This window comes from Musa acuminata, chromosome BXJ2-3, assembly GCF_036884655.1.
Source record: "Musa acuminata AAA Group cultivar baxijiao chromosome BXJ2-3, Cavendish_Baxijiao_AAA, whole genome shotgun sequence".
NCBI lineage: Eukaryota > Viridiplantae > Streptophyta > Magnoliopsida > Zingiberales > Musaceae > Musa > Musa acuminata.
In genome coordinates this window covers 44763209-44784785 of record NC_088340.1, presented here as the reverse complement: position 1 = coordinate 44784785, position 21577 = coordinate 44763209, and the positions used below count along the sequence as shown (strand labels likewise).

General features: G+C 42.7%; 1 protein-coding gene across 4 annotated transcripts in view; it reads left to right on the top strand.

Annotated features, from left to right (window-relative positions):
* Positions 1-2009: 2009 nt before the first annotated feature.
* The window catches only part of LOC135608597 (uncharacterized), a 29432-nt gene continuing 9864 nt past the window's right edge, over positions 2010-21577 (top strand). For 2 of the 4 annotated variants that reach the window (XM_065101691.1, XM_065101690.1), the window contains exons 1-2: positions 19597-21035; positions 21123-21489. In XM_065101691.1, coding sequence (XP_064957763.1) covers positions 19637-21035; positions 21123-21489 — 1766 coding nt within the window. In that variant the 5' untranslated portion in view covers positions 19597-19636. Of the gene's footprint in view, positions 2337-2425; positions 2621-2797; positions 3064-3365; positions 3490-3620; positions 3752-3860; positions 4008-4294; positions 4370-4463; positions 4533-8324; positions 8444-19596; positions 21036-21122; positions 21490-21577 lie in introns of those variants that run through there. The other 2 variants (XM_065101692.1, XM_065101693.1) reach the window with 2 other exon arrangements.

Below are 21577 nucleotides of genomic sequence, written 5' to 3'. Positions count from 1 at the left end.
CCAACTCTATGTGATAAGTATTATTGTTATTGTTATTGTTATTGTTGTTAATAATATTATAAATAATCTATAAAATTTTATAATTAAAAATTAAGATAATTCTAATCTATGTAATCTGATTTTTTTTAATCTGATTCACCCTAATTACTTCTCATATATATCTCATTTAAACCATGATAACATATTAAAAATATTCAACACTAATAAATTTCACGTTTACAATAACATGTGATAGGGAAATTATTCTTCCCAAATAATAGTCCGACATGTGAGAGTGCAGTTAGCAATGGAAAGATAACTTGAAGCCTCTACAAAAAAGAATATGTTCATAAATCAAATATTTTATCAAGGAATATTATTTGTCAAAATATGAAAGCATACCTTTTTAAAGGATGCAATGTTTGATTATTGATATGACTTAATTTTTGGGATATTATTGTATTCTTCTTTATTTTTGAAAACATATCTTTTTTGGAATATTATTATTGTGGTCTATAAAAAGGAAAAATTGAATCGTAATTGAAAATTCGAGAATTAATGAATGAAAGATTTTTTTTTTTCCACAAAGCGTGAGTTGACAACGTGTGAGTTGTAAGAGGACATTCCAATGGTGAATCTCCATCAGTCATATATATAATATGTGAGAAGGTGAGATTTTCATCCTTGGCAATTGCACAATTAGCTGAGTCTAACAGTTATTCTTTGTTATATTATCTATTTCTATTCTCTCTTTTGCTTACTCTATTCTTAAATAAAAGAATATATTTGCTTGTCATGAACTGGTCTTATGTCGCACACTTTATAGTCATAGTCTCTCAAGGAGTTCGCTATAGTATTTTACTATACAATGTAACTCTGGCAGTCATGGGACAGATTTTTTGGCATGTGGTGAAGTTAGCATGCCTTTCATTTAGTGGTGACAGGACATAGTATTTCCTTCCTTTTTTGTTTTGCAGAGGTCAGGCCTTCCAGTAGGAATATTCTTTCCCCATTCGATATATTGTCTGCTAATATAGAACAGTCTAGTTTTGTGGGTTTCATGTCAGCTTCACTAATTTTTTTGTTTGTTCGTGTTTTCATGGCATTTGACACTCATCCAGCTGCTCCTGTTTCTAAAGGATGTGATTGTCTGGAGCACATAAGAGTAACAACCACCATTAAATCCTTGTGTATTGCTGGATACAAGTTATTTTCAATCACCATTATGTTCTTTGTCAAGCACGGCAGTTGGTGCAGAGCTGACCCATAGCTTCTCTAGCAACGAGAACACACTCGACTTTGGAACTCAGCATACACTCGACCCTCTGACCACAATAAAGGCACGCTTTAACAATTATGGCAAGGCTAGTGCACTCGTCCAGCAAGAGTGGAAGTCAAAATCATTTTTCACCATCTCAGCAGAGGTCAAAAATAGGCTTGTCCTTGGTGCTTAAGCCACGGTGAAAAGTTCATGGGTATTGTTTGCAGTGTACTCCCGTTTCAAAATTGAATGGAATGGAATAAGCTGAGAAAGGAACTATGGCCCGATTGGTGGCAGCATCATTTTTAGTTTTTTTCACGCTTATAGTTGTTTAACGTTTGGCATGGGGTTTTTGGCTCCCTGCTTGTTTTGATACTAGGTCTGTGAGAATAATTCTTATCCAGCGATTGAAACCAGATATTGCCCTGCATATTACCATTTTCTTCCTAGATGTATAAACGGGTTGTGAGCAGAGTCCCATCACTGTCCTTTTGGGGAAGTGTAGCTTCCTCGAATTTCCATGCATTGGGTCATAAAATAGCGTCTACTTCTCTTGATTACTAGGAAATCTGAGCACAACCAAATAATTTGTATGAGAAACGAAGAAAATCTTTTCTTTTAATGGGCTCAATTGCATAAAAATGATCTCTCTCTCTCTCTCTCTCTCTCTCGCTCTCTCGCTCTCTCGGGTCAAAATGTATAAAATGATCTCTCGTGAGAGAGACAGGTACGTGTGAACATATGATCCAGTGGAAATGAATAAAGCCACACACTGGAGCCACTTGAGATGGAGGGGATCCTCATCGCCACATCCATACAACGAGGGAATCAACTGAAGGGGTCGTCGCTTTGCCGTTTCGGGTCATAGCATCCAACGACTATCGGTTCCTTATCTCCATGTCCTATCCCTTCCCTGGTGAACTCGTACTAATTGTCCAGTGACAGATTGATCTGAGCGCACCCCTGCCGCTGCCTTCTCCATCCTTCTCTTTCAACTCCTGTTCTTTACTACTCTTTCTCTACCATGGCCGCAGCGCTGGCTCGCTCCTCTGGTCGTCTAATGATTCCAAACGCCACCTCTTCCTCCGCACAGCATGTGAGTTTCACCTCTCTTTTTTTTTCTTTTCTGCCCTTATCCCTCTACTTTAGGAGTGCACAAGTAATGTTAGAGGTCCTGCTTGACAGAGGTATCGGAGTTGTTGGCTGTCCATGAACGGGTGTGGTGGGGCTGGCGGCTCCGACAAGGCGGTGGGCATCTGCGAGACAAGGACACTGGCCTCAGTGTCGGCCCCGGAGCTGGCGGTGCCGCAGCTAAAGCTGGCAGTCTCGGTGTTGGAGGCCAACCCGCCGCAGTCCGACTCCGGCATCATCCGTCTCCAGGTAATCAATCCGCCGCCTTATCAGCTTTAGACGATTCTGATTGGCTGGTAGACCGATTTGCTCTATAACAGCCGTCCATTCTTTGACCAAGAAAAAAACTGGTAGCGACTGCGAATAGATAAATATGTACGCGAATATATGATATATATCTTTTAAACAGAATCCCACACCGCGCAGGTGCCGATACGGCAGCGGGCGGACGCGCTGGAGTGGCTGCAGGCGCAATCGCAACATCAGGTCCTGCCTCGCTGTTTCTTCTCCACTAGAGGGCAGAGTCTAGATTTGACTAGCCTCTCGTTAGTCGGCAACGGAGGAGGGCTTGCGAGTACCGCCAAGGCTGATGGTGATGAGCAGGAATTGGTCAGCGTTGCCGGCGTCGGGTCCGCAGTCTTCTTCCAAGGGTCCTATCCTTTTGCCTTGCAAGACTGGCAATCCATTAAAAGGTACATTTGATTCACTAATTCATTCTTGGCTCATCCCCTTCTTGATCCACTGTTCCGAGGGTTTGATCCCTCGTTGTCCGCCATCTGTCAAATTCAACCTTTTTCTTTCTTCATCACCGGGCACTTCTCTTTGTTTTTACTTGATAAACTAATCCTACCTAATTAAGCCAAACAACTTTGAAGGAATAAATATTAGCGACTGGTGCCCTGGCCTGCTACGTTTTCTTTTTGTTTCTTCTATTAGAATTACCCTCACTGCCTTGATTGCCAATAGTTAACCAATCTATCCCTTGTCTTGTCCTATCAAGATTTCTATGCAAGGACTGCCCTCTTATTCGTGCGTATGGTGCCATGCGTTTTGATGCAAGGACTGTTGTTGCCTCCGAATGGGAGGATTTTGGTTCTTTTTACTTCATTGTTCCACAGGTACAAAAGTTCCTCTCGTTACCCTGCACTTGTTTACTTGCAATTGACTAATGTTCTTTGTCTCTATGTACTGTATTTAGAATTTTGAATGCAACTACTAGTTTTCGGTTCTTAACCGGATGCCACTGAAGTATTTCAATGACAGGTTGAGTTTGATCAGCTTCAAGAAAGTTCAATGCTCGCTCTGACTATCGCATGGGATAACAATCTTCTCTGGACGTGGCAAAAAGCAATGGATGAGCTTAAAGCTACACTGCAACAGGTCTGTAATGCAGCATGAATGCTTTCTTTGTGGACAAGTTCATTAATTTCCATGCATGTATAGTGATAAATAACCTAGCTAAAATGTTAACGTACTGGTAGTTATGCAGATCTCCTCTTGCTTTGGTAGATTGAGGAAGTTAGATCCAAAAACAGCCATCATCAGTTTTCAGCATTTTCCATCCAAAGGGTCTTGGGATATATCTGTTAAAAGAGCTCTAGAGATAATAAATGGAAGAGAATCGGAGTTGGTGAAGGTACAACTAGTTTATTTGTGAAAATAACAGCTTGACTAGTTATTATTTACTCATTATTAATAATTTTTACAAGATGTTACTCTTTAATGTTGATCATACAATCTGTCCTCAAATTTAACCAGCACATTCACTTCAGTAGTAGTTTCTTGGACTCAAATCATGTGTTTTCTTTACTGCCAGGTCAAATTCATATTTTCCCTAGCTGCACTACTTGTTTATCCAAGCCTTTAATCCTGTTCTGGCAATATGTTTGTATTTCCTTCAGTGACATATTTGAATTTTCTTAGGTCGTACTTGCACGGTGTAGTAAATATATTATCGATACTACGATGGATCCTTTAGTCTTATTAGCTAGTTTAAAGGTATGTTCTTGCTGTTACTCAAACTCTTACATCTTAATTATATACTAATTGGTTACTGGCTAAATTCAACTGCTTCCACTTTTGTCCTTGACAGGCTGAAAGCCAAAACGCATACCAATTCTATATACAGCCACCTGGTGCACCAGCATTTATTGGAAATACAGTATGTTAAGTAGACCGACTTCTATTTATCCTTTTATTGCTTAACTCACAACAATACTTGTACAATTTGAGGTTATTGCATTGCATCTTAGTCACTGAAGACATTCTCAATGTACTCAAGTTTGAAGAACTGTTTGGAACATCTGACTTTATATATGGGCTCTTTATTGATGCCAAAGATTAGTGGCTTTTATAATCATATTCCTTAGTCCTCCTTCAGAATTTTAGCCTATAAACTCTGTCAGGATATTCAAATAATCAATTTTACATTAAGAAATTCTGACAGACTGTCCAAATTTCTTTCTGCATAATTTTGTTAGCCGCAAATTGTTTTCTACAATACATCATCTGATCATCATATACTTCTATTTTTTTTTTTCAAAACCTATAAAGTTGTTGGAAGAAGCATAAGAAAATGTTTAAAGAAAGCCATGTAAATGAGATAAAAAAAAATGCTTGCTGTCCGAATGTATAATTGCATAGTGCTTATTGTGAATATGATAAGGTCTCTATGGTTTTGTCATAGAAGGAGAAGAGAAAAAAAGGGATAAGATCACTTCGAGGGGATTGGCCTCCTTGATCATTTTGAGGGGATCGGCCTCCTAGGGTTTGACAAAAGTTGAAATGTTATTTTCTTGATGAAGAAAAGAAATAGATACATCCCTATTTATAGAGTTCCACTCCCGAGTCCATTAAGACTTGGACTCCTAATCAAAATAATAAATCTCAAATAAGAACCCTAGCCGACTAGAAGGTCTAGCTGACTTCTACTGGAACTAGAAAACTCAAGAGAACATTACATTAGTTTAGGACTCAAAAACTCAGAAATTTAAGAGTTCTTAACATTCCTCACCCCTTCAAATCAGTCTTGTCCTCAAGGTTGAGCAGCATCGAGTAGTGGGAACTTCTCATTTAGCATCTTGTAGGACTCACAAGTGGCATCTTCAATTAGTAAGTTGGCCTATTGCACTAATACTTCAGTCACAGGATATCTGTGGTGCATCATAACCCGTTGATCAATTAAGTAGGGTCTCCACTTCATGATAGTATAAGCAATGGGTCGGCCTTCCGGTATAGTAGTCATTGCAGTCTTCTGAAGAACCCTCTCTATTCGATGGCTAGTGATGGTTGTGACCTTACTTCCACGTCTTCCCTTTAGGATCACCTGCTTTCCGTTAATAAAAAACTTCATGATTAGTTTAGAAAAATTCCAGAAAACATCACCTAAGGTTGATAGTCATTCAATTCTAAGCACCACTTTGAAATCTTCCAAGGGTAGCAAAAAGAAATCCACAAGCAATTCTTGGCCCTGCATAATCAATTTTATCTTTGAACACTTGCTATCACAAGTTAGAATCCGTCCATCAATGACCTTTACTTCAAATTTGTCACAGTCTTCAATGTGGTAGGCCAATCGTGCAGCAACCTTACTATCCATAAAATTGTTAGTTCCACCAGTATCAATCAAAATAGTAACAGGCTGATGCTTCGAAGTTCCTCCAACTTTCATAATTTGCGGGTTAGAGTAGTCGGCCAATGCATGCACTGTATGTGTGATAGGTATAACATCATTATCAGTATCCATACCTTAATGATCGGAGTCCACATTGTCAGCTTCCGGTTCCTTCTCGATCGGTTCAATCATCAGAAGCTTCCCTTGTTTGCATTGGTACTCTTTACTGTACTTTTCATCACAATGCCAGCGCAAACCTTTCGCTGTTCTGTCCTTGAGTTTTTCTCGGGTTAGTCTTCGGATGTTAGGGTTTCGACTAAGAATAGATGGGGTGGACGGCTTGCTGATCATCTGTTTGTTGTCATTTCTTTTACGACGATTCTCTATGTTAATTTTTTCCTCATGCAAACGTGCAAATGAGATCGCAGCTGTTCGGACTAGTCTCTAGCTTGATTTGACAATCGTTCAAATCCGCTCTGATATTCTAGCACTATAGGACTCTGACGAATTTTGGCTAGTTGCCCATCAACATTCTCGTACTCAGATGATCCAAAGCGAACAAGAAGTCCTCTCTTGAATTGCTCCCACGAGGAGACCCCGTGATAGGTTTCGTACCAATCATACCATTAGATTGCATCTCCATCTAGTTGGATTGAAGCTATTTCCACCTTAGATTCTTCTGGAGTTCTATGAAAACGAAAAAAAATTTCTACCCTAAGATCCAATTGGTCGGATCACCATCTTCCCATATTGGAACTTCCACCTTCATGCGTGGGTAGCTTATGTCATGTTCTTGGTGCCTTTTTCCTATGTCTCCAGATTGGTTCAATGTCGGACTTGCTTTCATCTTGTTGAAACTTGATGAAGTTCTTCGATATGCTCCTTTTGAAATCATTAAGGGTTTCCTGCAGTCGGTTCTCAATTCTGGCTTCCAAGGTTTCAGTTGGACTTTCATTGAATTATCAGTAGTCATTGCAAAGGACTGCAGATCTGTAATTCCCAACTCCTGTTTTTGGTGTGGGGTTAAGGGCATCAGCATTGCCGTATTCAATGCAGCTGTTGTGATGTTGGTCGGTGGCAGCGCTGTGGGCGTGAAGGGTGACTGCGAGGATGCCGATGAAGCCTTGGACACCGAGAGGCTAGGAGGCAGTGATGGTGGCACGGCTAGGAACAGCGTCACCGGGGGCTCGCCACGGTCGCTGCGTGGAGGGTTGCTGCTACTGAGGGCTGGGAGGCAGCGTTGCCGAGGGCTCACCGCGGTCGTTGCTTGGAGGGTCGCTGCTGCCGAGGGCTGGGAGGCAGCGAAGCTCGCTGCGGTCGCTGGGTGGAGGGATCGCTGCTGTTGAAGGCTGGGAGGCAGCGTGAGCAGAGGAGACCACGATGAGTCGCGGGGAAAACGCAGCGGCAGTGACGAAGGGAGGGAAGAAGAAGGGCTCGATTGGGAAGCGCGGCGATTACGTGGCTGGTTAGCAGTGGGGCGCTGAGCGATCGGTGTGGGAACTGCCAATCAGCAGGCTGGAAGGCATGCGACTGGAAGGAGATGCTACGAGTGCCATCTCCGGTTGGGGCACGGCTGAGGAGAGAGATGGCGACGGATGATGGGATGTGGGATGTTGCAGCGAGAACGCTGTGGCTGGTTAGCAACGGGACGCTGAGCGATCGGTGTGGGAACTGCCAATCAGCAGGCTGGAGGCGTGCGGCTGGAAGAAGACGCTGGCAGTGCCATCTCCAAGGGGGCGCAGCTGAGGAGAGAGATGGCGATGGACGATGGGATATGGGGAGTTGCAGCGGGAATGCCGAGGATCGCTGCTCTGATACCAGATGATAAGACCCCTAGGGTTTTATCATAGAAGGAGAAGAGGAAAAAAGGGATAAGATCACTTCGAGGGTATCGGCCTTCTAGGGTTTGCCAAAAGGTTGAAATGTTATTTTCTTGATGAAAAAAAGAAACAGATACATCCCTATTTATTAAGTTCTACTCCTAAGTCCATTAAGACTTGGACTCCTAATCAAAATAGTAAATCATAAATAAGACCCCTAGCCCACTAGAAGGCCTAGCCGACTCCTATTGGAACTAGAAAACTCAAAAGAATATTACATCAGTTTAGGACTCAGAAACTCAAAATTTGAAGGGTTCCTAATAGAATAGTGTTTGGTTTTCTCAAATCTGAATATAATTTATTGATATCTTGTTGGCAGTCTGTCATTCTTGTCATCCCAATTATTTTGTACTTCAGTTTTTAGGTTCTTAATTTCATCCCTGCTGTTAATGAAATTTCTTGGTATACTAAGAAGAATGTTGTGATACTAAAGATATTCCACATGAACCATTCTGAATAGCCAGAGCAGTTATTTCATCGGAAATGCTTCCATGTTACAAGCGAGGCTTTAGCTGGAACACGTGCTAGGGGTGTAACTAAGGCTGAAGATCTGCAGATTGGTCAAGATCTACTATTCAGGTTGCTATTTTCTGTTTCTATTTCTTCTATCAAAAAAATGTCTTTCTTCCATTAAATTAAGATTTACATTTGCTTAAACATGAATAAATTTAACAAGGACATCACCAAGGTCTGTTTCCACTCTATCTATAATTCGTTAAAATTATCAAAAACAAAGCATGCCCACCCAATTTCTAAGATCAACAACAACACCAATGCAGTAATGTTTGTAAGATCAGCTTAAAGTAAAACCAAGAATCAAGTATCGAAACCTTACTTCCCAACTTCATCACAATCTAATTCCTCCGTCAATTCCACAGAGAAATAATGAAGAGAAAAGAACACAACACTCAACCATTTTCTAAAGCCACATGAACCACAAGACCCTAGTAATGAGATCCAAATACAGATTTAGGGTTGGCGTGAGTATCCATAAATAGAATAAGATAAAGCAAAGTGGAAGATCTATGCAATATTTCAAAAGATCAAGACACAATCATGAGACTAGACAATCCAATTAGTTTCATGTATATTGTTAAGTGCGTAGTGTCACTTCTTTTTTCACAAAATAGACAAATAATACAATTTAAGATAAAGATAACTTTAAGTAGCACTAATTGATCCGAAACGAGAGCGACCGAGAGCTAGGGCAAGATTGAAGACGACAAAAAAAAACCCGATCAAGAATCAAAACTAGAGAACAAGATTGAATACGAACCGAAGCAATTGATCCGAAACAACAGGGCCGTGAGCTGGGGGCTGCCAAGAGCAAGAGAAACGCTCGAGGAGAAACCTAATAGCTTGCCTAGCGACAAGGCGGAAGAGGGAGGGGGAGGGACGAGGGATCGGGGAAGGGGGGGGCTACGACGGCAAAGGACGAAGAAAAGAAGAAAGAGAGAGATACCAGGGAGCAGAGACGCCACCCAACTCTGCCATTAGATGAAGAAGAAGACGCAGCAGCCGTCGTTCACCGACGAAAAAGCTGCAGCGACAAGAACCCCCGGTAGGAAGACAACGCCGTTGCTCCGTTGTTCACTTATGAAGAGGAAGATGGCCGACATTCGCCGAGGCAACGCAGCAATCGCCGTTGGGGAGAGAGAGAGTGCCCGGTGGGAGAACAACCACCGCTTAGGGCACGGGAACGACCAACAAGTGTGTTGTGGGGCGAGTTTCAGGGTGATTATTGCTAATTTAGCTTTACTCAAGTTCGACTCAGAATAGTTGAATCACGCCGGAACAAAAGCCCAGCAATGCTTAGGCCCAAACTAGCACATAGGCCGAACGCTAGTTTATAAAAATATATAATATAATTAATAATTTGAAATAAATAAAAATTAATAACATTAAAATCAAAATAATATATTATTAATCTATTAACAGAAAATTAATCATTTCAAAATTCAAATAAACTTAATATTAAGAGTATATTGTATACTGAGCCTGATGGAGAAACGAGGAAGCAGCAACGATAGCGGGAAAGGGTAAGAGAGCGGAAGGCACGAGCAACGACAGCGGCGAGCAGCGGCAGTGGGAGCAGGAGCGACGAGCAGTGAGATCGCGATCGGGATCGGGATCGGGATCGGCAGCAGGTTAAGGTTGGGATTATATCGGTTTAGTTGGTTCGATTGAACCAACTAACAATCGAACCAGGACCGAACCAGACCTAAAATTCTGGTTCGGTCGCCTTGGTTTACCCAGGCGCTTGCCCGAAGCGCCTGGGCTCGGGCGAGCGCCCAGGCGGCGCCTGTTTGAAGCGCGCCGCCTGAGACATTAGCGAGGCGCTCGGGCCTTGCCTCGCCCGAGCGCCTTTTTCAATCACTGTGACAGCCTAGTAGTTGGATCAACATAATGCGTCGATCAAGATGGGATGTTTACCAGACGATTACTATTAGTAAGCTGCTAAATGAGATAGAGGCCCCATTATGTCGAGATTCGAAAGAGGAGTTGGCTCCTGACTTCTGAAAGAATAGCTGCTTAGCATGACAGGATACCGATATTGTGGCTCTAAGGAACATGAGTAAATATGTTGAAGCTAGTTTAGATGTATACACAGTGTGATTATATAAAAGATCTTTTGTCTTTTTTTTGTTTTCTCCTTCCCATCAAGTAACCCTAAACCCTAAAATCGAAACCCGAAATCCGAAACCCGAAACCCTAAACCCTTAATCGACAATTAACTGGGCTGGCGTTCGGCCCGTTCGCTAGTTTGGGCCCATGCAGTGCTGGGCTTTGTTGTCGGCGTGATTCAACTATTCGGAGTCGAACTTCAGCCAAGCTAAGTTGGCAATAATCACCCTGAAACCCGCCCCACAACACACTTGCTGGGCGTTACCGTGCCCTATGCGTTGGTTGTTCTCCACCGGGCACTCTCTCTCTCCCCAGCGGCGATTGCTGCGTTTCCTCGGCGAACGCCGGCCATCTTCCTCTTCATAAGCGAACAACGGAGCAACGGCGTTGTTTTCCTACCTGGGGTTCTTGTCGCTGCAGCTTTTTTGTCGGTGAACGGCGGCTGCTGCGTCTTCTTCTCCATCTAACGGCAGAGTTGGGTGGCGTCTCTGCCCCCTGGTATCTCTCTCTTTCTCCTCTTCTTCGTCCTTCGCCGTCGCAGCCCCCCCCTTCCCCGATCCCTCGTCCCTCCCCCTCCCTCATCCACCTTGTCGCTAGGCAAGCTATTAGGTTTCTCCTCGAGCGTTTCTCTTGCTCTTGGTAGCCCCCAGCTCACGGCGCTGTTGTTTCGGATCAATTGCTTCGGTTCGTATTCAATCTTGTTCTCTAGTTTTGATTCTTGATCGGGTTTTTTTTTGTCGTCTTCAATCTTGCCCTAGCTCTCGGTCGCTCTCGTTTCGGATCAATTAGTGCTACTTAAAGTTATCTTTATCTTAAATTGTATTATTTGTCTATTTTGTGAAAAAAGAAGTGACACTACGCACTTAACAATATACATGAAACTAATTGGATTGTCTAGTCTCATGATTGTGTCTTGATCTTTTGAAATATTGCATAGATCTTCCACTTTGCTTTATCTTATTCTATTTATGGATACTCACGCCAACCCTAAATCTGTATTTGGATCTCATTACTAGGGTCTTGTGGTTCATGTGGCTTTAGAAAATGGTTGAGTGTTGTGTTCTTTTCTCTTCATTATTTCTCTGTGGAATTGACGGAGGAATTAGATTGTGATGAAGTTGGGAAGTAAGGTTTCGATACTTGATTCTTGGTTTTACTTTAAGCTGATCTTACAAACATTACTGCATTGGTGTTGTTGTTGATCTTAGAAACTGGGTGGGCATGCTTTGTTTTTGATAATTTTAACGAATTATAGATAGAGTGGAAACAGACCTTGGTGATGTCCTTGTTAAATTTATTCATGTTTAAGCAAGAGTAGAGTTTTGTATTCTCCTCTTCCTTCCTTTTTGAAAGAAGGAAGCAGACAATTTGTAGGGCATTTCTTTGGTTATGGGTTGTGTAAAGAAACGGATTTGCCAGTCATGCCAAACAAGGAACATTAATTGACTATGTTTGGTTGTGCTTCCCAAGTTAATTATAGGTACAGATAGTTTTGTGCTATATTCTGCATAGACACACATTAAGCATGTTCAAATGTACAATTACCATGATATGTTATTTTGTAATATTTTTGTTTTGAAGTTTATATTATACTTTAAATTATTTTTTTATGCAATCTAAAAAGAATTAATATTATGGGTATAAGTCAAGGTTTGCAATTTCGTATCGTACTGGAGTATCGAGATCAGCTTAGTATGGTACAGTATGAGTATGCCGAATGGTATGCTCTGACGTACCACTCGGTATGTATATATATATATATATATATATATATATATATAATAAAAAAGTGAAAAAATAAAAAAATGGCAAAGTCGTCAATGCGACGTTGCCTCGTTTCTTCTCCTCGTGTGGGGAGAAGACATTTCTTCTCCCCGCGAAGCCTCCACGATGTCGTCGCAGAGGTTTCTTCTCCCCATACGAATGAGAAGTCGTCGACGACGCCAAGGCATCGTTGCCTTAAACGAGGAGGCGACATCGCATCTGCAACGCCCGGTGAGGGAGGGCGACGACGAATTGGGATCGTCGATGGAGAGTGGCATCAGATCTCCAAGTTCTCCTTTTTCTTCTCTCTCTTCTTCCTTCTCCGTCGGCTAATACCGTCTTTTAGCGGGCGGCAACGATCGACCGTCCCTAAACCCTAAACCCTAAATCCTAAATAAGTTTTGATTTATTTTTCTTTTTTCCCATTAATATTTTATAACTGATCAGTTTTATGCACCTATTTGCCACCTCCATACAGTAATTGGTTGATCATTTATTGTTTCCAACGTGTGTTGCTTCAATTATTATAAATCTCAAATATTTTTATATATTTATAATATTTATTTTTCATTGGAAATATAATGTCTCGGCCAGGAGCGTCTCCTGGCCCATGGGCTCGTTTTGGCCAGTTCGGCTCACGCGTCTTCCTGATCCAGTTATAACTGGGTTAAGCCTGAGTTTAGCCAGTTTGGAACTTGAACCAAATGAGAATAGTGACCCCTAGCGCACGCGTGCTCTAGACACAGCGACTCTCTCCCCATCGGCGACTCTCTTTCCCTCCTTGCGGCGACTGCGGCGTTTCCTCGGCGAGCAGCTGTCTTCCTCCATTGGCGAACAGCAACGGCGGTGTCTTCCTCCGGGGAGTTCTTGTCGATGCGGCGTTTTCCTCGGTGAACGGCGGTTGCTGCGCCTTCCTGTCCATCGGCGAAACGGTGTCTCCGCCCCCCCCCCCCGATATCTCTCTCTTTCTCCTCCTCATCCTCTTTCGCAGTGGCTGCCCCCATTCCCTGTTCCCTCCTCCCTCCCCCTCCCTCGTCCACCATCGTTGCTCCCCTCCTTCCCCGACACCATCCTCCCCCTCCCTTCTCCTCCCTCTTCCCCCTTCCCCCCTTTCTCGTAGCTCCTCCCCTTCCCCGACACCATCCTCCCCTTCCCTTCTCCTCACTCCTCCTTCCCCCTTCGTCGCAGTTCCTCCCCTTCCCCGACACCGTCCTCCCCCCTGCCCTTCCCCTCTGGGACGACAATGATATTTTCCTGCAAGCTCGAAAATTTTAGGGTTTCAGTATCATCCTCCGCCTAATGCTTTATTTCTTTCTCTTGCACCAATAATTAACACTAATATGTTAATTATTGTTGTATGAGAGAGTAGTGCACCTGTGTCTAAGAAACCAAGAAAAAGGATTAGATGTTAATTATTGGTGCATGAGAGAGTAGTGCAGCTATGAGAGCTCGTGTGGGTGGTGATATTTATATTGCCAACATGGGGAGGCTAGCAAGACGAGGATGTAAAAAATTAGCACAGGATTAAGTCAGTCGTAATTGTAAGCATGTCAGTGTGAGAGAATGGAACTTCTTCTCTGCTAAATTGGAAGTTCTACATTATATCTGACACTGACATGTCAATCAATCATTATATATAATGAATACATTATATATTTATAAACTAAGAAAATACTGTTCTTTTATTTTAAAATCAGTATTTTGATCAAAACCCTGTGGTAATTTATTTATTAGGTGTCGATTCACGTCGTAGTTGGATCGTAACAAATTTGACCGATCTCGATCCGGTTTATATCGTTCTAATAGGATCGATTCTTATTCCGATTAGTACACCATACTTGACCTGTATCTAGCTGATATTGGACCAGATTGGATTGGATCCGATCCATTCACGAGTTACTCCATGGTCGGACTCATCGGTGTGCCACTCATGTGCCAATTAGCACGAGTAAAATGATGGCTATCGATTAGAAAGAAGGTAACCCATCCGCCTCCTACCCTCATCACCACTTCTTCTCTCCTCTCTTCTACCTCTTAGGCGAAGAATTCAAGAACTTGATCCTTTTCCTCCGGCTGATTCCCTCGCCTCCTTCTCTTCCATTCCCGAGCAGAGAAAGGATATATTATTATTTCGAAACCCTAATTTTGGTCGTCTTAGTCGAAGCCTTGGTTGTCTTGGCTTGCTGTCTCTCTCGGTGAGTCTTTTGCCCATCATTCTATTGTTGTTGTTATTATTCCATCTTAATGTACATATTGTCAAGAACATAGTTGGTTTTGCCTAAGTCGTGTGGCACCCTTGCGTGTCCATCCACAAACGTCAGCCTCCCCTAAACTTATTATTGTCCATTAGGACCTATAAAAGAGAAAACGGGTTAGAGAAAGCGTTTCACTCGGGATCCACAAGCTACTATTTCAGCAAACACTTTATATCCAATATAAATTACAAACATAGACTTAACAAGCTCTGAACGGTCGCACAACAAAGGTTCAAAATGGTCCTCGAAATGCTCACAAGTGTCTTTATGACACAACCTTCATATACAAGCCTAAAACGGCCACCAAAGCCAACCAAAATGGGCTGCTAAGCTTACTGTTAGCCCCCTACATACTGTGCAAAACATGAACAAAACTGAAAGACATGGACATACATGAGCATTATATCAAACATCCTATTTATAATTTTGTCCGTGACATTCTCCCCCATTTATTTCTTTGACGTCTTCGTCGAAGCCTTTGTAGAAGTTGCATCTGTCTTTACGGAGTCTTAAATCTTCTGCTCTAGCTGTAATGCGTCTCTTGGATCCTAGCTATACTCCGCCACTGTTATTGAGTAGTCGAACTTTGATCCGCCATTCTGCTTCAACTCGCCAATGACTGACTCTGGTGTGAGGTCGGCTAAGTTGTGTTGATCCCTTTTGGTCCCTGCGGATCCCTCAGATGAAGGAGAAGACTATCCTTGGTATGCTTAGTCTCTCAAATACCTTATGCCGCTTGAATTGGGTGGATGCTTGTTGGAGCTTTAACGAGAATCGCCTCATAGACTTCGAAGTTTGCATCACTTCCACTTTCAATTGGCATTTTTTTAGGAAATGAAGCAGACAATCTACTTTTAGTAGCACTGATCATCATTGGTGAGGATTTGACAACTATTGTCTTCCATTATGTTTCTTCAAAGGATCTTTGAATCTGTGCAGAGCTCCTCTGCTAAATAGAGAAGAGAATTTGGGTACTCGGTTTTGTCCATTCTTTTAAGAGTTGAGAAAGCAAAGGTTCCTTAAGTTCGCTCACCTTCTCGAGGGTTGTACTTTATACATCGAGCTGGTTATTAGCTTTCTCCCGCTCTTTGCTCACACTTCTGAAGCACACGAAGTGTTTGCATTCCTTGCGTTGAGTTAGCTACTGTGATTTACCTTCTCAATGTCATCGAACTTCTGGAATGCAAAAAGTTTTCACCCAAACTTGGAGCAAGTTTCTAATAGTTTTAGTCGCCTTTGGGATTGCATCGTCTTCTCTATCATCTATGTTGTCTACTCCTCTAAATAGCAAAGCTACAACACCACGTACTCCTTATTTTATTCCTTGGTTGAGCACTCTTGCAACGACCCGAAGTTTTCCGTTATCTTAATGAGAAGCTCGTTAACATCGGTCTTATAAAGTTCTCTGTCCTTCGCCCTTTAGCCTTGTCTCAGTACTTGGAGTTTACCTCTGCATTCTCCACCTCCTTAACCTCTTTCATTATCAAGCACTCTCCCTCCATCAGAGCAAGGGATCGATGACTCCACGGAAGTCCTGCCTCTGTTGTATCATGGTGCTGTCATTCTCATGCCCTACTATCCATCACCTCGTATCTATGTCTCTTTCTTCACAATCGGTAGATCCGCCTATGCGGCCCTATAGCACTCCTTTGAGTCTACCTCCGTTATAACCGATACTTAGTTTTGGATAGTTAAGTCCCTCTGGACTCGTCGTCGCTTCCTCACCCCTTTCGACCACCTGCTTTAACATCTCTGTGTTCTCCGAGCAGTTTCCCTTGGTCGATGGAAAGACAGATTGCAACTTTCATGCATGACCTCCGCCATTATGTTGCAGGGCTCGCGTCGATTTTGTTCTCATTAGCTTCCTTAGTAACATCGTTCGCTTACTCGGCCTTGTCCTCTGATTTGTCGGACTCCCTTAAACGAATACGAGCTCTAAAGTACTCCAACTCTCTAACTAATTCAATCATACTTCCATATAATCAATACCCTAGTGGGACTCTCTGCTACATACATTCGAAATTCTCCCTCGTTAGTACATAGCCTCCATATGTTGATAATTAAGGCTTTCATCCGATGTAAAATTCGGTGTACGTATGGAAGACCCACCTCTATGGTACCATAGCATTCACTCCTCGAATGCCATGGTAGAGCTCCTTTTGTTTTCATGTTATTCATAGTGTACGCATGGAAGATATCACTATAGCCCTTTTTGTTTTCATGTTATTCATCGAAGTAGAGCTCCTAGTAACTCCAGATCATACCTCCGTATGATCTAGTCCCTCGCGGGACAAGATTTGTGTGTATCGCATTACCACGAACTGTTTCACCACGATCTGTTGCACTATGTCGCCTCCTAGTGATATCTTTATTGCATTCTGATCATTGTGGGATAAACTCAGATTGTCATCCCTCCATGTGTGGCCTCTGCCAGCACACCGCAGGGTCTTTTCCACCCTCAATTGTATTCGCTCCTTTAGCAATCGATCTTCGTCTCTATCAGCACAATCTCTGCTGTGTACCGATTCCTTCATGAAAACACGAATGGCAGCACTATGGCATCCTTTTCAAGAGTACTCGCCTCCGCGTCCTCTTGCCTCGTGCCAAAGCCTTCCGAATCCAACTTCGCCTTCGTAAGTTGAGTCGCCTTGGTTCCTCCGTCAAATGCTTCTCTGAGATAAGGTGCATGTCGAATCTCCCTTCGTCTTTGGCATCGTGCAAGATAAGTCTGCTCCATCAGAATGAGGGACGTATAGAATAACATAATCTCGCTCTTGCTTCTACAAGAGTTCATATCCTTGACCTCTGTCCAAAGAAAGTTTCGTGCCTTCGTTCCATGCTCTATCTTCTATGCTGACTCCCTTCATGCTAGTTTACGTACTTCACCAAGTTGCATCCAAGTTGCTCTGCTCCTTGGTTTGTATTGAGTTGATGGTGGCCCTCGCACGCACCATTCCACGGGTCAACCCTCCGTGAAGTCTCTCTTCATATCGGCTATAAGTGTGCCTTCATTTAGTGTTGCCTTGGGTCACTCTCCCACTTAATCTCACAATATATCCACCAATGCATTACCTCATGCGGGATCATGTGATGACTCCTCGTCGCTCGCTCGGTCCATTGAGTTTTGTGGAGTTGTTATCTTGATATACTCCTTCTCAACATGTGCGGTCTGTTGCACATGATTCTCCCTCTGGAGAATCGAGACTTATCCCTCATAGATATCTGTCCCGTTGGAGCTTCTCTCTTCGCATCCTTCCTTATGAAAGTTTCGAAGACCACCATTCCCTTAGACTACTCCGCCTTGCTAAACAAACTATGCATTGTTTTGCCCTCGCAAACGCACTTGCTAGATTACGACTCCTCACCAATATAGCCCCCACTGCACCCCCTAAGGCTTAGCAACATGTTGAACTCACTGTACACTTTAACATTCTACAGACGTGTCCTTCCCATGCCGAAGAGAAAGCTTCAATGCTCCATGGCATCGAGTTTCGGTCACTTTGGGATGGCCACAAACATTCTATCGTCCACATACAAGCCCTTACATGAGTACTAAATTCTTCGAGTTAGCAATTCCCCTCACCTTTGTGAGTTTTACACAATTTTTTTTACCACTAAGCAACCTATCCCACTTTGTACGGTTTCATCTTTTACCAAGTCCTCCACTTGCTTTGAGCATCGTCAAGTATGGTTGCCAACGTCGAGTCGTAGCTCGAACTCGACCATCCCAACCTGTGTGCGCTGCACATTCTTCCCAACTTGCTTGTCCTCGTGGTGCCTCTCGCACGAAGGGTTGGCCATTCTTCTTAAAGTTAATCTCAAACGCTCGCTCTTCTGAGCGACTCCTTTCCCCACATCTCCATGCTCGTTTCCCCCAAATGGTCGTGCGTGCTAGTTGCCCTCAACGTAGCCCTACTATGTCCCCCACGTTTGTTTGTCAAGTGTTTGTATGTGTGCTTGTCTTGCTCGGATACCATATGTCACGAACTTAGCTGGTTTTGCCTAAGTCATGCAGCACCCTTGCGTGTTTGCCCGCAAATATCAGCCTCCTCGAAACCTCCTATGGCCTCTTAGGACCTATAAAAGAGAAAACGGGTTATAGAAAGCGTTTCACTCGGGATCCACAAGCAACCATTTCAACAAATACTTCATATCCAATGCAAATTATAAACATAAATTTAACAAGTTCTGAACGATCGCATAACAAAAGGTCCAAAATGGTCCACTATAGATTGAAATGCCCACAAGTGTCCTTATGACACAACCTTCATGTATAGGCCTAAAGCGGCCACCAAAGCCAACCAAAATGAGGCTGTTAAGCCTACTGTCAGCCCTTTACATGCTATGCAAAACATGAACAAAACTGAAAGACCCGAACATATATGAGCATTACATCAAACACCTTATTTACAATTTTGTCCGTGGTAGTATAAAAATCTTTCTTTAATATATTTCTTTGAATTCTTCCTTTGGTTTTGGATCTCTCCTTTAGAGATAAAACATGCGAAACTTGTCGAGCGATTAACTTGCTTTTGCCTCTATTCCGAACTATAGGTGATCAAATTCAATCTTCGATTTTTGGCCCCCCTTCTTGGTCAACATTCCTTTTCCTCTTTTCTTTCGCTTGAGAGACCACTTTCTATGTACATGTTCGCTCTTTTGCTTCGTTTCCACTCTTTCACGCTTCCTACACGAGCGACGAGATAATTGAGTCGGCGGAAGAACTTAGAAGAGATTGTCGGAGGCATTTGGTATAGACGCTGTGGTCCTTCAATGCGATTTTGTTTCCTCATCCTCTTACCCTCCTCTTTTCTCCTCTTGTTGTTTTTCAGCTTATCCCTTTGTTTTTATAAATCCTTTTTCTTAGTATTTCTCTTATGTGATCAGTCAATCCCTAGAAACTGTGGTTTCTGTGTTGGACCTAGCGGATTCCGAAGACAATGATATTCTCCTGCAAGCTCAAAAATTTTAGGGTTTCAGCATCATCCTCCACCCACTGCTTTATTTCTTTAACTTCTTTGGCTAAAATCTTCTCTTTTTTCCAGATGTCATGTTCATTGCTACCCAGCATGTGAAACTTAGGCATTGGATGCATTGAAATATTCCCATTTCCCTTGACATCTTGTCCATGACCAACAAAGTGAATATGGAAGTTGAAGATGATGAGGATGATGATGATATGGACTTCAATCCCACCTGGAGAGGGGAATCCCTGTCAGAAGCCTCATCTGGCTTGAGTTCGGACAATGAAGCTACTGGCGATGATATTGGTGAAGTTTTTTCGAGCTCATTAAAGCACCAAGGTGATGGTGTGTCACCGAGAAAATCTGTGATTACTTGCCGCAATCTAGATTCAGGAACTGAAGACGAGGAGATTGTTATGCAAAATAGACTGACAGCTGAAGATGTTACTGGAAAGGATGTTGTTCTAGAAAAGCCTGAGGTGGAAGAACTAAATAGGTTCAATTGGCAGGAAGAGGAATCAGCTCATCCTGAAGGAAGCTATAAAAAAGCTGCATCTGGGGATGAAAGCGAAGCTGCTGAAGAGCTTACCAAAGAAGAGTTGCCTGGCCAGGCTACAAGCTCTTCATACTCAATATGTTTAAGGAAGCAAGCTGTCGAGATAGATGATGAGGATGCAATCTGCAAGCGGACCAGAGCTCGCCATTCTCTTGCAAATTATACCCTCGAAGAGTTGGAAGCTTTTCTTCAGGAATCTGATGATGATGATGACTTGCAAAATGTTGATGATGAAGAAGAGTATCGCAAGTTTCTTGCTGCTGTGTTGCTGGGAGGAGATGGTAATGGACAGGCAGGACAAGATGACGAAATTTTGGATGAAGATGAGGAAAATGATGCTGACTTTGCAATTGAAATTGAGGAAGCATTAGAAAGTGACATTGATGAAAGTTTTGATGATGACAAGAGGCGAAGTGATAAAAATGAGGAAGATGTTCATAGACCAGAAACTAGACAAAAGAAACGCCTAAGGGAGTCTGCTGAAAAGAAGAAATGTTTTTTGGGGCTTGACAAGATGCCACTGCGTCCTATACTGCCTTATGTCTCAAATGCTCAAATAGCTCCTGTTCCTGCTCTTGGATTGCGATTTCATTCTCCTGAAAGCTTTTCTCATTGCCCATTTGCTTTCTCTGGGGCTGATTTAACCCATGGTTTTACGTATCAGCAGTTAGGCCAGCTGTACTGTCTGATACATGAACACGTTCAACTCCTTATACAGGTCTTTTCTGTTAGTGTTCTTGATTCATCCCGACAGCAAGTTGCTATGGAAGTTCAAGAGTTGATCATGGCGATGGTTGCTAGACATGAAGAAGGGTTGGCCAGGAGAAAAGCTCCTTATGACATGTCCTGTTTTCAGGCTCCAAATATCCATGCATCATTGCAGATTGATTCTAGTGAGAGTTCTGAATTTTCTCATTGGACACCTTCAATAGATGGCCCCATATTTTCCATCCTTGATGTTGTGCCACTTCAGTTGGCTAAGAGTTATATGGCAGATGTTTCGGCTAGTACGTGACTGAAATACTCCCAATCATGTCTTGGTTTCATCTTTTTGTTTCTTTTGATGCTTTAACTTGGTACCTTGCTCACTGCAGCTGTTTTAAGGTATAGACAAAGTCACTTGGATGATCCAGTTGACAAGAGTCACTTGAAAAGGGAACCTCTTTTTCCGTTTCCTATGCTCACATCTCAGATGGGAACAGATCAAATTTTGTATGGTGAGCCGAATGGCATTCCCTCAAAAACAGCATTGCCACCTCCGCCTGGTCAATTACCACCCAAAAAGTCACTGGCTGCTACTCTAGTGGAAAATACCAAGAAGCAAACTGTTGCTCTTGTGCCAATGGAAATTGCCAAGCTAGCAAAGAGGTTTTATCCTCTATTTAATTTAGCTTTATTCCCTCACAAACCTCCGGTACCGGCTGTTGCTAATCGTGTGCTTTTCACTGATGCCGAAGATGAGTGAGTCGCCTCCCTCCTCCCCCATCTCTCTCTCTCTCTCTCTGTCTATCTGTCAGTCTCTCTCTCTGTTGATGACATTCATTAATGA